Raw genomic sequence first — 17475 nt, forward strand, 5'->3', positions numbered from 1 at the left:
CTAATAATTAATCATAAATTCACTTGTAATACAAAAATGAATAAAATGGAAAATAAGAAGGTGAAACCCAACTGTATGTATGAAGATGATATGATAAAAGCTTAATGGGATGATGAAATGTAAGGAATAGTGAAGAAAAAGGTGGATGAAAATATGACATTTATGAGTCCCAACAAAAACCATCCATGATAAGGGCGTGGTTGAGTTCTTGCATTTTACCTTCAACAGCTTTTTTTGCTTCAATAATATTGCCATACACATTATTGTTCCAATCTTTGAGCTTGAGCTTGATGTGTTTTAGTCTTTTTTAAAGAAGGAACATTTTTGAGCCTTGAATATTCAAATCTTCTAACCACTAGTTGGCAATGTTGCTAATGAAATCTGGGTAGGAGAGCTAGATATTCTCAAATCTAAACGGTCTATTCCTGGGAGTACCAATGCCCTGAACCTCTACTTGAATCGACCAGTGGTCTGAACCTCTGAAGTGGAGAACACTTGCTATCATTTCCTTGTCAATGAGTGCAAGGTCCTCTAAGGTTATGAATCTGTCTAATTTTGAGGCAACGTGAGACTCTCCTCCTCTTTTATTTTTCCAAGTAAAGAGGTCGTTACTCATTACAATGTCCACGAGCTTCAAGTTATCTATAAAGGTTTGAAAAGCTATAGAGTCCTTGCTTAGAACTCTGGTTCCTCCTTTCTTCTCCAAAATTGATTTGATCATGTTGAAATCACCCCCCAAGATCCATGGTATTCCTGCATGTCTGTCTCTGAGATCCTCCAGAGAATCTAGAAACCTGAGTTTATCATCCATTATTTGGGGGCCATATACATTCGTGACCAGGTAGGTCCACTGATAGATAATCCATAGATGCCCAGAGAATCTAGAAACCTGAGTTTATCATCCATTATTTGGGGGCCATATACATTTGTGACCAGGTAGGTCCACTGATAGATAATCCATAGATGCCTCTGCATCTATTATGCCAATTTTTTGGGGGTTCCAAAGAGTGAGAATGCCTCCAGCTATATTCTCTGCTTTGACTTCCAGAAACTCAAATCGATTGATCCATTTACTATGAATTTATTTTATTTTTTTAACAAAACATTTAGTTTCCTGGATGAAGATCACATCTGGAGCTGCTTGTTTCATTCTATTACTAAGTAATCTTTGTTTTCTTTTGCTACCTAGACCCCTAATATTCCAAGAAGTGAACTTCATTATTAAAGATTTGTAAAGGAGTAACTGGTTAGTTCTTTCATCTTACCTGAATCTATCATTAGCTTTCCACATTCCATCAATAGCTCATTCTACTTGTTCCTGCCTCTTTTCTTTCCTGGGTTTCTAGGTGCAAGTACTGGTTTGGATTTAATCGTTTTCACACCTTCGTTGCCCTGCCTTTCGTTGTTTCTTTTCCTTTCCCTCCCTTTGGTCTGATTTTTCCATAAGAATAGTTGTTGAACCCTATTAAACTCCTCTGGAGGTAACGAGTCTACCCCTTCCCTGGTTCCTTGTTTCAAGAATCCTTCCAGATCTAGGTTTTCTTTATCCAGAATCTCCTGTAGTTCATGATCCTCCATCTCCATCTCACTCTGGGTCATTTCCTGGTCCATCTCCAGTTCTGCATCACCCATCATCGTTTCTTTCTGTTCGTTAGTAACTTGAGTTTTCTCACCATCCTCTTCCTTCTCCTCCTCCCCTAGACTTCCTTCCTTTGTTTGATCTACTTTTGTTATTGCTTCTTCTTCCTCGAGTACTTGGAACCTGTCTTGACTGGCTTGTTTCCCTTCTATTTGATGTAGCTTTGGCCCCCTTTTGCCTCCTTTTCCTTTATGCACCACTTTTTGGAAGCTTTCAGTATCTTTCATTGTGATAGCTTTATTCTTGTTCTCTATTTTACTGAGAGGGCAGTCTCTGAATAGATGCCCATGCTCATGGCATTTGCGACATCGGAATGGAATATGTTCATAGTCTACTGTTTGCACCCATTCTTCATCAAACACTTCCAAGATTATCTCATCCGGTAGAGCTCCCAAGAGATCCATCTCCACACATATTCTTGCAAAGGAAGTATATTTTCCTCTTCTAGTGGCCTCAGAAGCTTTGACAAACGTCCTAACTTATTTCCTATGGCTGATAAGGAGTCAATTTGCCAGTAATCAAGAGGTAGAGAGTATAGTCTTACCCAAACTGGGACCAACGTAAAAGTCTCACGCTCCGGGACAAAATTCATAATCCATGGTCGCATATAGAGACCTGTTGCTGCATAAAAGTAGGGCCCTCCTTCAAACACTCTGTCCTTTTCTTCAATATTTTCAAAGACTACAGTGAATAATCCCTTTGACCCAAGATGTAGGTCTATGTTTCCCTTTGGTTTCCAGTGGTATTTAATCCATGTTTGTAAATCTTTTTCAGTGGGCCATAAACCCATGAATTTACAAATGATTGCATATGTCTGCATGTGGTCCCTATGCACCTGCAGGGAAGGCTCATTTAAAACTACTCTGGGAATGATCGCCGCTCTGGGTTTGCATGGGCCCTTTTGTGCTTTGTCTTTTGTTCCCTGTTCCTTGTCTTCTTCCTCATTTTGCTGAGAACTAGTATTCTCCCTTGATTTGTTGCCATCTTGCTCCTCTTCATTGTTCCTTTTCCTTCCTTCTAAAGGCCCTTTATCATTTTCCAATGGTTTTTTCCCCTGCTGGCCACCGCCTACTTGTAGGAGGGAGTGGAGCTCCCTCCTTTGCGTCCTTCCATGGCAAACAACCTCTGCAAAAACCTTTAACCCTAGCTATTCACCCACCACTCAAGCTCTCGAGCTATCAATAATTACTTAAAGGAGTTTCTTTCTTGATAAAGATAACTTACTTGATTAATAGGGTTTTTTCAATTTTCAACATTTTTAAAAAATGCCAGTAAATCTAAATTTTTATGTGCAGAAAAAAAGTTTTTTTGAGGTGTTAGCGCTTGAGATTTCACCCTAGGCTGAGGAAGGTAAACCTTCAAGGCAACATCAAACCATTTCACCTCGTAGCTAGCCCTACGGGGTATGAGAAGGCTCTCTCCGGTCAAACTCGGTAGATCTTTCAATAGGATGAGCTGACCCAATTAGGAACACTGATATTAGGCTAGTAAACTGATAAGGAAGGTTGATTTAAAGTTTTTTTTTTTTTTGGGGTTTTTAATGACGGGGTTTTTCTAGGCTGCATGGGCAAAATCACAGCTTCAAACAGAGAAAAATAATGAACAACACAAGTTGATGACTGAGGCAAGGTAGGCAAGGAATTTAGCATCAAATCGAGACTAAATGGGATGGCAAGACTGGTGAGGAGCTGACAAGGGCAAACAATAACTTTGAATCCTTGTCAAACAGAGGAAAACATTGAATATGAGCAAATTTATAGGAGGAGCATACAATACTATGAATTCCTACCTAAACACTTCATTTGCTCAATTAGAAATGATCATGAAATGAAATGAAACATAACAGGTTACATATGAAACAAAGAAAAAACTAATGCTAAATCATCATGCCACAGGGATCTCAAAAATCAGAGCTGTGAAATTTCATTAAAAACTCTGTCAAAGACTGTACAAGAAAGCTCTGTTACGCTCCAGCAGCTCTCAGCACTCAGCCTTTTCTTCTAACTCTCTACGCTCTTCTCTCTATTCTTGCTAACTTTCAAATGATTTTTTGTTTAATACAATACATGAAACGCTGCCCAAAACAGGGGCGCAGTTTAACTAACATTACCAAAAAAAAAAAAAAAAGCGTTACATCTATTCTCTACATGGTACAGCGTTTCTCTGACTCTTTTGACAATTGGCTCATTAAGAGAAAATCTGGTGCTAAGATCTCATAGAATCAGGGCTACGGATTAAAATAGGCAAATGCGTTTCTTTTGAAATCCTCTGCTGGCTAACACATGGAGCGCAGATCTTTTTGATTTCTGATGTTTTGAAATAGGAAATTGTTTCCTATTTTTCGGTTGCGGTTGATGTTTTTGTTTAAATATAAGTGTTTACTATGTGACTGTTCGCTCTTCCCGTTGAATTAAACCGCTTTTTTAATACAGCTGATCCAATCCGGATATAGAATAACCTTCAGGCTGGCTATCATATGGAGATGACGTCAGAAGTGAAGTAATAAAAGCACAAATTTCTATTCATATCTTGAACAGAATCTGAAAATCAGTTGTCACGTCTCTTGGCATCTTATTTCTATTAGTTTGAGGTGTGCAATCTGGTTGATTTGTTCAACAAACAGATCTCTGTCCTGCAAAAGAGAAATGGTGAACCCCGGAATGCAACAAGTCACTCTGATCAGCATACTAAAACTGATTTATACCACCTTAATATGAATGTTTCAGTAATAGGGATCACTTTGTACGCCTGTAGGTTGATTCTGAAAGTATTGATGTTGTAACCCCAAGGTCATTCACCGTGCTCAAGATAGGCTTCTCCATCATTCACTAAATAAGTGGTCACCAAAATATATCACCTCAGATCTTTTCCATTTTGTAATTTCTAAGAAGGACTTCAAGCATCCATGATAATAAACTGTATGAGGTTGGAATGCACTAACTTTTGAAAATGTTACAAGATCCTTCTCCATGTCATAGCGCCTGAAAGGCCAATCTGAAGTGTAGAAATTTGGTTTGTCAAAAAGAGCAATCACCACTTCAAACAAGTCAAGCCATGAATCCCTATTAAGTCCAAAATCCTGGAACATATAGCGCATCCCTCTATCTGGCTCTGCAAGAATTGTTCTATGAACAAGCCCACTTTGATGAGCGTACCCAATCGCACGCTTCACATCCTCAATAACATAACATGCATCAAAGTCCAACCTTGCATCAACAAAATGCTGAATAATGTATGATATAAGGCATGCCTCACTAAAGCAAAACAAGTCCATAAGACCAACAAGATTCGAAGCATAATCTCTGCTTACATGCCCACTTCCATAAATGCGTTCAAGTTATTCCCTGCTCATCTTACGGCGCCCATAGTAGCATCCATCAGGTTCGATATTGTGGAAAAAGTCCAACTTCAATAAACATCCATTCTTTTTGTCATAAAATAGCCCTCTTATAGGGAACTCAGGATCATACTGAAACTGTAAGCAGTTTTCGGGATATCTGTGCTCTTTGACAATATGCTCCTCTTTGATGGTTCTTGGCCTCTCCTTGATGATGGCTCGGTCTCCGACATCCGTCTTAACATGACAGCCACATAGATACATTTTGGCCGAAAATTATATTGATATACCGGCTGCCCTGAGCAACATGTTTGATGCTATATATCTTTTCCGTGGAAAAAGAGAACGTGGGAAACTGTAGCAGAGAGTGCTCCAAATCCGACTCCATATGTAGAGGCAAAGAAAGCACTCAAGTGCTGTTTGCCATAATAAGTATATGAAGCCTCATCGAAGGTGAATTGGCTTGTTAACAATTGTAATGTGTTGTAGTTATGACCAGTCTTTAAGAAGACACCTGATAAAATGATGGGAAATGTTTTGGCATCGTAAACATTGTTCCAATATACGATTGGCGTTAAAACATAGACAATGAAAAAGGAGTCCACTAGAACATTAGCGATTGCGAAAACTTCATCCGAATGTCCCCTAAAGACCTGCAATTGGGTAGGTCGGATTCTTCTCAAGTCCCAGAGACGCAAAGTTCTGTCAAGAGAACTTGAAATTAACAAATGTTCATCCAATGCAGCTAGCTTGGTGACGAAACCATCATGAGCCCGCCAATGTGTAATAATGGTCCCACTCTTTAGATCAAGCAATCTACAATGCCCTGAACTGAGACCAGCAGCTATCCAAGTAGAGTTGGATAATCCTTTCTTGCTTTCAAGTTTATCTCGATGTCCAGAACAGCAAATAGCAGAAATTAAAGAAGAAAATGAAGTCTCCAAAGGCTCACATCGCCATAGATGAAGTTGGCAACCAGCATTAATATCAATAAACCTTAAGTAACCATTACCAGTGCCAGCAACAAGCTTTTCTTCGGCCTCCATGCAATGCATACAAGTATACAAGCTTCCATGAAATCCAGCAGAGAGTATACCTCCAGATAATGTTGTACTGTTTACTCCACTTACAACTTCATTACCCTCCCTAGACACTGAAGGTATGCTAGAACCCATAGAAGGAGAAGTAGTTTCTGAAGGTTCAGACAATATGAAAGTCGGTTGCCAGTTGAAGAGCTGAAGAACAAATTACATAATCTGAAAAGCAACATTTAATGATTTCTTCTTCAAAACCCTGTTTTGAAGAAGAATCAGTCTCTGACATGAGACGGAGTCTAACATTGGCTCCATTTGGGATGGCAGCTGCAGCTTCCTAGAGGTGCCAAGAACCGCAGAACTTTGGGAGAGCAGACAGTGCCTCCACCCATTGGGCAATGGAGTCATCATCAACACAACTGAAACTGAACTCAAACAATCTTTAAGCAAACTAAAACAAGATGCTGCCCTTATGGCTGCTTATTTATTTACACAACCTACCCTAATCTGCTGTACAAACACTAGATCAGGTAATGTTGAAATGCCAAATTAACCATTCAAGTAAACCTGAAAATGAAGCCGCTTGAGAATGCTGCCACGAAGTCACAGATGCAAGTGTTGGCAGCCATTCATGCACGTACTGACCCTGGTCACGGAAAATACAGCCTGATCTATCCATCAAACTGAAAAATGTGTCCATGTATACCGCAATAGGATCACGGAAGCCGGACTCTGTTGGCTGCCCCAACTCTGCGATGCATACTTCCAGCGGCACATTGTCAATGTATACCTCTATAGGCAAGTCTGTTGTTTCTTGTTGTGAAGGAGGAAGGATTTCCAAGAACTTTTTAGGGTCTTGGAAATCATATGACTGGATCTGCTCATCTAAATCTTGAATCTCCTTCTCGATTATTTCAACAAGTAACTCACAGACGCTAGGATGATAATTCGGAGATTTCAAACATTGAAGGAAAAAACTTAAAACTTCTTCATTAATTTCAATATCCACTAAGCATTCTCTAAATTCGTTTAGAGCTTCACAAAGTGCAGGGTTTGCCACATACCCTACCATTGCATGAACATATCAACAGGCACTGGAATGTCTGGATCGAGTTGGAGTCGCCGGGTGAATGGTTCAGCCTGCATGAGTGTCTGACAGCTGTCCACCATCAGCATCAGATCTGAAATTTGATTGCATGTACCGGGACAAAACAATCAACAAGTCGAATGTTCTCCCCAGTATGGTCGCCACTATGTTAGCGCTTGAGATTTCACCCTAGGCTGAGGAAGGTAAACCTTCAAGGCAACATCAAACCATTTCACCTCGTAGCTAGCCCTACGGGGTATGAGAAGGCTCTCTCCGGTCAAACTCGGTAGATCTTTCAATAGGATGAGCTGACCCAATTAGGAACACTGATATTAGGCTAGTAAACTGATAAGGAAGGTTGATTTAAAGTTTTTTTTTTTTTTGGGGTTTTTAATGACGGGGTTTTTCTGGGCTGCATGGGCAAAATCACAGCTTCAAACAGAGAAAAATAATGAACAACACAGGTTGATGACTGAGGCAAGGTAGGCAAGGAATTTAGCATCAAATCGAGACTAAATGGGATGGCAAGACTGGTGAGGAGCTGACAAGGGCAAACAATAACTTTGAATCCTTGTCAAACAGAGGAAAACATTGAATATGAGCAAATTTATAGGAGGAGCATACAATACTATGAATTCCTACCTAAACACTTCATTTGCTCAATTAGAAATGATCATGAAATGAAATGAAACATAACAGGTTACATATGAAACAAAGAAAAAACTAATGCTAAATCATCATGCCACAGGGATCTCAGAAATCAGAGCTGTGAAATTTCATTAAAAACTCTGTCAAAGACTGTACAAGAAAGCTCTGCTACGCTCCAGCAGCTCTCAGCACTCAGCCTTTTCTTCTAACTCTCTACGCTCTTCTCTCTATTCTTGCTAACTTTCAAATGATTTTTTGTTTAATACAATACATGAAACGCTGCCCAAAACAGGGGTGCAGTTTAACTAACGTTACAAAAATAAAAAATAAAAACGTTACATCTATTCTCTACATGGTACAGCGTTTCTCTGACTCTTTTGACAATTGGCTCATTAAGAGAAAATCTGGTGCTAAGATCTCATAGAATCAGGGCTACGGATTAAAATAGGCAAATGCGTTTCTTTTGAAATCCTCTGCTGGCTAACACATGGAGCGCAGATCTTTTTGATTTCTGATGTTTTGAAATAGGAAATTGTTTCCTATTTTTCGGTTGCGGTTGATGTTTTTGTTTAAATATAAGTGTTTACTATGTGACTGTTCGCTCTTCCCGTTGAATTAAACCGCTTTTTTAATACAGCTGATCCAATCCGGATATAGAATAACCTTCAGGCTGGCTATCATATGGAGATGACGTCAGAAGTGAAGTAATAAAAGCACAAATTTCTATTCATATCTTGAACAGAATCTGAAAATCAGTTGTCACGTCTCTTGGCATCTTATTTCTATTAGTTTGAGGTGTGCAATCTGGTTGATTTGTTCAACAAACAGATCTCTGTCCTGCAAAAGAGAAATGGTGAACCCCGGAATGCAACAAGTCACTCTGATCAGCATACTAAAACTGATTTATACCACCTTAATATGAATGTTTCAGTAATAGGATCACTTTGTACGCCTGTAGGTTGATTCTGAAAGTATTGATGTTGTAACCCCAAGGTCATTCACCGTGCTCAAGATAGGCTTCTCCATCATTCACTAAATAAGTGGTCACCAAAATATATCACCTCAGATCTTTTCCATTTTGTAATTTCTAAGAAGGACTTCAAGCATCCATGATAATAAACTGTATGAGGTTGGAATGCACTGACTTTTGAAAATGTTACAAGATCCTTCTCCATGTCATAGCGCCTGAAAGGCCAATCTGAAGTGTAGAAATTTGGTTTGTCAGAAAGAGCAATCACCACTTCAAACAAGTCAAGCCATGAATCCCTATTAAGTCCAAAATCTTGGAACATATAGCGCATCCCTCTATCTGGCTCTGCAAGAATTGTTCTATGAACAAGCCCACTTTGATGAGCGTACCCAATCGCACGCTTCACATCCTCAATAACATAACATGCATCAAAGTCCAACCTTGCATCAACAAAATGTTGAATAATGTATGATATAAGGCATGCCTCACTAAAGCAAAACAAGTCCATAAGACCAACAAGATTCGAAGCATAATCTCTGCTTACATGCCCACTTCCATAAATGCGTTCAAGTTCTTCCCTGCTCATCTTACGGCACCCATAGTAGCATCCATCAGGTTCGATATTGTGGAAAAAGTCCAACTTCAATAAACATCCATTCTTTTTGTCATAAAATAGCCCTCTTATAGGGAACTCAGGATCATACTGAAACTGTAAGCAGTTTTCGGGATATCTGTGCTCTTTGACAATATGCTCCTCTTTGATGGTTCTTGGCCTCTCCTTGATGATGGCTCGGTCTCCGACATCCGTCTTAACATGACAGCCACATAGATACATTTTGGCCGAAAATTATATTGATATACCGACTGCCTTGAGCAACATGTTTGATGCTATATATCTTTTCCGTGGAAAAAGAGAACGTGGGAAACTGTAGCAGAGAGTGCTCCAAATCCGACTCCATATGTAGAGGCAAAGAAAGCACTCAAGTGCTGTTTGCCATAATAAGTATATGAAGCCTCATCGAAGGTGAATTGGCTTGTTAACAATTGTAATGTGTTGTAGTTATGACCAGTCTTTAAGAAGACACCTGATAAAATGATGGGAAATGTTTTGGCATCGTAAACATTGTTCCAATATACGATTGGCGTTAAAACATAGACAATGAAAAAGGAGTCCACTAGAACATTAGCGATTGCGAAAACTTCATCCGAATGTCCCCTAAAGACCTGCAATTGGGTAGGTCGGATTCTTCTCAAGTCCCAGAGACGCAAAGTTCTGTCAAGAGAACTTGAAATTAACAAATGTTCATCCAATGCAGCTAGCTTGGTGACGAAACCATCATGAGCCCGCCAATGTGTAATAATGGTCCCACTCTTTAGATCAAGCAATCTACAATGCCCTGAACTGAGACCAGCAGCTATCCAAGTAGAGTTGGATAATCCTTTCTTGCTTTCAAGGTTATCTCGATGTCCAGAACAGCAAATAGCAGAAATTAAAGAAGAAAATGAAGTCTCCAAAGGCTCACATCGTCATAGATGAAGTTGGCAACCAGCATTAATATCAATAAACCTTAAGTAACCATTACCAGTGCCAGCAACAAGCTTTTCTTCGGCCTCCATGCAATGCATACAAGTATACAAGCTTCCATGAAATCCAGCAGAGAGTATACCTCCAGATAATTTTGTACTGTTTACTCCACTTACAAATTCATTACCCTCCCTAGACACTGAAGGTATGCTAGAGCCCATAGAGGAGAAGTAGTTTCTGAAGGTTCAGACAATATGAAAGTTGGTTGCCAGTTGAAGAGCTGAAGAACAAATTACATAATCTGAAAAGCAACATTTAATGATTTCTTCTTCAAAACCCTGTTTTGAAGAAGAATCAGTCTCTGACATGAGACGGAGTCTAACATTGGCTCCATTTGGGATGGCAGCTGCAACTTCCTGGAGGTGCCAAGAACCGCAGAACTTTGGGAGAGCAGACAGTGCCTCCACCCATTGGGCAATGGAGTCATCATCAACACAACTGAAACTGAACTCAAACAATCTTTAAGAATACTAAAACAAGATGCTGCCCTTATGGCTGCTTATTTATTTACACAACCTACCCTAATCTGCTGTACAAACACTAGATCAGGTAATGTTGAAATGCCAAATTAACCATTCAAGTAAACCTGAAAATGAAGCCGCTTGAGAATGCTGCCATGAAGTCACAGATGCAAGTGTTGGCAGCCATTCATGCACGTACTGACCCTCGTCACGGAAAATACAGCCTGATCTATCCATCAAACTGAAAAATGTGTCCATGTATACCGCAATATGATCACGGAAGCCGGACTCTGTTAGCTGCCCCAACTCTGCGATGCATACTTCCAGCTGCACATTGTCAATGTATACCTCTATAGGCAAGTCTGTTGTTTCTTGTTGTGAAGGAGGAAGGATTTCCAAGAACTTTTTAGGGTCTTGGAAATCATATGACTGGATCTGCTCATCTAAATCTTGAATCTCCTTCTCGATTCTTTCAACAAGTAACTCACAGACGCTAGGATGATAATTCGGAGATTTCAAACATTGAAGGAAAAAACTTAAAACTTCTTCATTAATTTCAATATCCACTAAGCATTCTCTAAATTCGTTTAGAGCTTCACAAAGTGTAGGGTTTGCCACATACCCTACCATTGCATGAACATATCAACAGGCACTGGAATGTCTGGATCGAGTTGGAGTCGCCGGGTGAATGGTTCAGCCTGCATGAGTGTCTGACAGTTGTCCACCATCAGCATCAGATCTGAAATTTGATTGCATGTACCGGGACAAAACAATCAACAAGTCGAATGTTCTCCCCAGTATGGTCGCCACTATGTTAGCGCTTGAGATTTCACCCTAGGCTGAGGAAGGTAAACCTTCAAGGCAACATCAAACCATTTCACCTCGTAGCTAGCCCTACGGGGTATGAGAAGGCTCTCTCCGGTCAAACTCAGTAGATCTTTCAATAGGATGAGCTGACCCAATTAGGAACACTGATATTAGGCTAGTAAACTGATAAGGAAGGTTGATTTAAAGTTTTTTTTTTTTGGGGGGTTTTTAATGACGGGGTTTTTCTGGGCTGCATGGGCAAAATCACAGCCTCAAACAGAGAAAAATAATGAACAACACAGGTTGATGACTGAGGCAAGGTAGGCAAGGAATTTAGCATCAAATCGAGACTAAATGGGATGGCAAGACTGGTGAGGAGCTGACAAGGGCAAACAATAACTTTGAATCCTTGTCAAACAGAGGAAAACATTGAATATGAGCAAATTTATAGGAGGAGCATACAATACTATGAATTCCTACCTAAACACTTCATTTGCTCAATTAGAAATGATCATGAAATGAAATGAAACATAACAGGTTACATATGAAACAAAGAAAAAACTAATGCTAAATCATCATGCCACAGGGATCTCAGAAATCAGAGCTGTGAAATTTCATTAAAAACTCTGTCAAAGACTGTACAAGAAAGCTCTGCTATGCTCCAGCAGCTCTCAGCACTCAGCCTTTTCTTCTAACTCTCTACGCTCTTCTCTCTATTCTTGCTAACTTTCAAATGATTTTTTGTTTAATACAATACATGAAACGCTGCCCAAAACAGGGGTGCAGTTTAACTAACATTACCAAAAATAAAAAATAAAAACGTTACATCTATTCTCTACATGGTACAGTGTTTCTCTGACTCTTTTGACAATTGGCTCATTAAGAGAAAATCTGGTGCTAAGATCTCATAGAATCAGGGCTACGGATTAAAATAGGCAAATGCGTTTCTTTTGAAATCCTCTGCTGGCTAACACATGGAGCGCAGATCTTTTTGATTTCTGATGTTTTGAAATAGGAAATTGTTTCCTATTTTTCGGTTGCGGTTGATGTTTTTGTTTAAATATAAGTGTTTACTATGTGACTGTTCGCTCTTCCCGTTGAATTAAACCGCTTTTTTAATACAGCTGATCCAATCCGGATATAGAATAACCTTCAGGCTGGCTATCATATGGAGATGACGTCAGAAGTGAAGTAATAAAAGCACAAATTTCTATTCATATCTTGAACAGAATTTGAAAATCAGTTGTCACGTCTCTTGGCATCTTATTTCTATTAGTTTGAGGTGTGCAATCTGGTTGATTTGTTCAACAAACAGATCTTTGTCCTGCAAAAGAGAAATGGTGAACCCCGGAATGCAACAAGTCACTCTGATCAGCATACTAAAACTGATTTATACCACCTTAATATGAATGTTTCAGTAATAGGGATCACTTTGTACGCCTGTAGGTTGATTCTGAAAGTATTGATGTTGTAACCCCAAGGTCATTCATCGTGCTCAAGATAGGCTTCTCCATCATTCACTAAATAAGTGGTCACCAAAATATATCACCTCAGATCTTTTCCATTTTGTAATTTCTAAGAAGGACTTCAAGCATCCATGATAATAAACTGTATGAGTTTGGAATTCACTGACTTTTGAAAATGTTACAAGATCCTTCTCCATGTCATAGCGCCTGAAAGGCCAATCTGAAGTGTAGAAATTTGGTTTGTCAGAAAGAGCAATCACCACTTCAAACAAGTCAAGCCATGAATCCCTATTAAGTCCAAAATCTTGGAACATATAGCGCATCCCTCTATCTGGCTCTGCAAGAATTGTTCTATGAACAAGCCCACTTTGATGAGCGTACCCAATCGCACGCTTCACATCCTCAATAACATAACATGCATCAAAGTCCAACCTTGCATCAACAAAATGCTGAATAATGTATGATATAAGGCATGCTTCACTAAAGCAAAACAAGTCCATAAGACCAACAAGATTCGAAGCATAATCTCTGCTTACATGCCCACTTCCATAAATGCGTTCAAGTTCTTCCCTGCTCATCTTACGGCGCCCATAGTAGCATCCATCAGGTTCGATATTGTGGAAAAAGTCCAACTTCAATAAACATCCATTCTTTTTGTCATAAAATAGCCCTCTTATAGGGAACTCAGGATCATACTGAAACTGTAAGCAGTTTTCGGGATATCTGTGCTCTTTGACAATATGCTCCTCTTTGATGGTTCTTGGCCTCTCCTTGATGATGGCTCGGTCTCCGACATCCGTCTTAACATGACAACCACATAGATACATTTTGGCCGAAAATTATATTGATATACCGGCTGCCCTGAGCAACATGTTTGATGCTATATATCTTTTCCGTGGAAAAAGAGAACGTGGGAAACTGTAGCAGAGAGTGCTCCAAATCCGACTCCATATGTAGAGGCAAAGAAAGCACTCAAGTGTTGTTTGCCATAATAAGTATATGAAGCCTCATCGAAGGTGAATTGGCTTGTTAACAATTGTAATGTGTTGTAGTTATGACCAGTCTTTAAGAAGACACCTGATAAAATGATGGGAAATGTTTTGGCATCGTAAACATTGTTCCAATATACGATTGGCGTTAAAACATAGACAATGAAAAAGGAGTCCACTAGAACATTAGCGATTGCGAAAACTTCATCCGAATGTCCCCTAAAGACCTGCAATTGGGTAGGTCGGATTCTTCTCAAGTCCCAGAGACGCAAAGTTCTGTCAAGAGAACTTGAAATTAACAAATGTTCATCCAATGCAACTAGCTTGGTGACGAAATCATCATGAGCCCGCCAATGTGTAATAATGGTCCCACTCTTTAGATCAAGCAATCTACAATGCCCTGAACTGAGACCAGCAGCTATCCAAGTAGATTTGGATAATCCTTTCTTGCTTTCAAGGTTATCTCGATGTCCAGAACAGCAAATAGCAGAAATTAAAGAAGAAAATGAAGTCTCCAAAGGCTCACATCGCCATAGATGAAGTTGGCAACCAGCATTAATATCAATAAACCTTAAGTAACCATTACCAGTGCCAGCAACAAGCTTTTCTTCGGCCTCCATGCAATGCATACAAGTATACAAGCTTCCATGAAATCCAGCAGAGAGTATACCTCCAGATAATGTTGTACTGTTTACTCCACTTACAACTTCATTACCCTCCCTAGACACTGAAGGTATGCTAGAGCCCATAGAAGGAGAAGTAGTTTCTGAAGGTTCAGACAATATGAAAGTCGGTTGCCAGTTGAAGAGCTGAAGAACAAATTACATAATCTGAAAAGCAACATTTAATGATTTCTTCTTCAAAACCCTGTTTTGAAGAAGAATCAGTCTCTGACATGAGACGAAGTCTAACATTGGCTCCATTTGGGATGGCAGCTGCAGCTTCCTGGAGGTGCCAAGAACCGCAGAACTTTGGGAGAGCAGACAGTGCCTCCACCCATTGGGCAATGGAGTCATCATCAACACAACTGAAACTGAACTCAAACAATCTTTAAGCAAACTAAAACAAGATGCTGCCCTTATGGCTGCTTATTTATTTACACAACCTACCCTAATCTGTTGTAGAAACACTAGATCAGGTAATGCTGAAATGCCAAATTAACCATTCAAGTAAACCTGAAAATGAAGCCGCTTGAGAATGCTGCCACGAAGTCACAGATGCAAGTGTTGGCAGCCATTCATGCATGTACTGACCCTCGTCACGGAAAATACAGCCTGATCTATCCATCAAACTGAAAAATGTGTCCATGTATACCGCAATAGGATCACGGAAGCCGGACTCTGTTAGCTGCCCCAACTCTGCGATGCATACTTCCAGCTGCACATTGTCAATGTATACCTCTATAGGCAAGTCTGTTGTTTCTTGTTGTGAAGGAGGAAGGATTTCCAAGAACTTTTTAGGGTCTTGGAAATCATATGACTGGATCTGCTCATCTAAATCTTGAATCTCCTTCTCGATTCTTTCAACAAGTAACTCACAGACGCTAGGATGATAATTCAGAGATTTCAAACATTGAAGGAAAAAACTTAAAACTTCTTCATTAATTTCAATATCCACTAAGCATTCTCTAAATTCGTTTAGAGCTTCACAAAGTGCAGGGTTTGCCACATACCCTACCATTGCATGAACATATCAACAGGCACTGGAATGTCTGGATCGAGTTGGAGTCGCCGGGTGAATGGTTCAGCCTACATGAGTGTCTGACAGCTGTCCACCATCAGCATCAGATCTGAAATTTGATTGCATGTACCGGGACAAAACAATCAACAAGTCGAATGTTCTCCCCAGTATGGTCGCCACTATGTTAGCGCTTGAGATTTCACCCTAGGCTGAGGAAGGTAAACCTTCAAGGCAACATCAAACCATTTCACCTCGTAGCTAGCCCTACGGGGTATGAGAAGGCTCTCTCCGGTCAAACTCGGTAGATCTTTCAATAGGATGAGCTGAACCAATTAGGAACACTGATATTAGGCTAGTAAACTGATAAGGAAGGTTGATTTAAAGTTTTTTTTTTTTGGGGGGTTTTTAATGACAGGGTTTTTCTGGGCTGCATGGGCAAAATCACAGCTTCAAACAGAGAAAAATAATGAACAACACAGGTTGATGACTGAGGCAAGGTAGGCAAGGAATTTAGCATCAAATCGAGACTAAATGGGATGGCAAGACTGGTGAGGAGCTGACAAGGGCAAACAATAACTTTGAATCCTTGTCAAACAGAGGAAAACATTGAATATGAGCAAATTTATAGGAGGAGCATACAATACTATGAATTCCTACCTAAACACTTCATTTGCTCAATTAGAAATGATCATGAAATGAAATGAAACATAACAGGTTACATATGAAACAAAGAAAAAACTAATGCTAAATCATCATGCCACAGGGATCTCAGAAATCAGAGCTGTGAAATTTCATTAAAAACTCTGTCAAAGACTGTACAAGAAAGCTCTGCTACGCTCCAGCAGCTCTCAGCACTCAGCCTTTTCTTCTAACTCTCTACGCTCTTCTCTCTATTCTTGCTAACTTTCAAATGATTTTTTGTTTAATACAATACATGAAACGCTGCCCAAAACAGGGGCGCAGTTTAACTAACATTACCAAAAATAAAAATAAAAAACGTTACATCTATTCTCTACATGGTACAGCGTTTCTCTGACTCTTTTGACAATTGGCTCATTAAGAGAAAATCTGGTGCTAAGATCTCATAGAATCAGGGCTACGGATTAAAATAGGCAAATGCGTTTCTTTTGAAATCCTCTGCTGGCTAACACATGGAGCGCAGATCTTTTTGATTTCTGATGTTTTGAAATAGGAAATTGTTTCCTATTTTTCGGTTGCGGTTGATGTTTTTGTTTAAATATAAGTGTTTACTATGTGACTGTTCGCTCTTCCCGTTGAATTAAACCGCTTTTTTAATACAGCTGATCCAATCCGGATATAGAATAACCTTCAGGCTGGCTATCATATGGAGATGACTTCAGAAGTGAAGTAATAAAAGCACAAATTTCTATTCATATCTTGAACAGAATCTGAAAATCAGTTGTCACGTCTCTTGGCATCTTATTTCTATTAGTTTGAGGTGTGCAATCTGGTTGATTTGTTCAACAAACAGATCTCTGTCCTGCAAAAGAGAAATGGTGAACCCCGGAATGCAACAAGTCACTCTGATCAGCATACTAAAACTGATTTATACCACCTTAATATGAATGTTTCAGTAATAGGGATCACTTTGTACGCCTGTAGGTTGATTCTGAAAGTATTGATGTTGTAACCCCAAGGTCATTCACCGTGCTCAAGATAGGCTTCTCCATCATTCACTAAATAAGTGGTCACCAAAATATATCACCTCAGATCTTTTCCATTTTGTAATTTCTAAGAAGGACTTCAAGCAT

The 17475-nt window shown here is 39.6% G+C and overlaps 2 protein-coding genes across 2 annotated transcripts; both read right to left on the reverse strand.

Annotated features, from left to right (window-relative positions):
- Positions 1–4460: 4460 nt before the first annotated feature.
- Positions 4461–4913, reverse strand: LOC149185418 (uncharacterized). The gene has a single exon (XM_089415653.1). The coding sequence runs from the start codon at positions 4911–4913 to the stop codon at positions 4461–4463; it is 453 nt and encodes a 150-aa protein (XP_089271779.1).
- An 8168-nt stretch (positions 4914–13081) lies between these two features.
- Positions 13082–13861, reverse strand: LOC149185419 (uncharacterized). The gene has a single exon (XM_089415654.1). It carries the CDS (start codon positions 13859–13861, stop codon positions 13082–13084), a length of 780 nt encoding a protein of 259 aa, XP_089271780.1.
- Positions 13862–17475: the final 3614 nt, after the last annotated feature.

The sequence above is a fragment of the Pinus tabuliformis genome, chromosome 3_2 (assembly GCF_031772625.1).
Source record: "Pinus tabuliformis cultivar Carrire ecotype Pingquan chromosome 3_2, CPIR1, whole genome shotgun sequence".
Lineage (NCBI taxonomy): Eukaryota > Viridiplantae > Streptophyta > Pinopsida > Pinales > Pinaceae > Pinus > Pinus tabuliformis.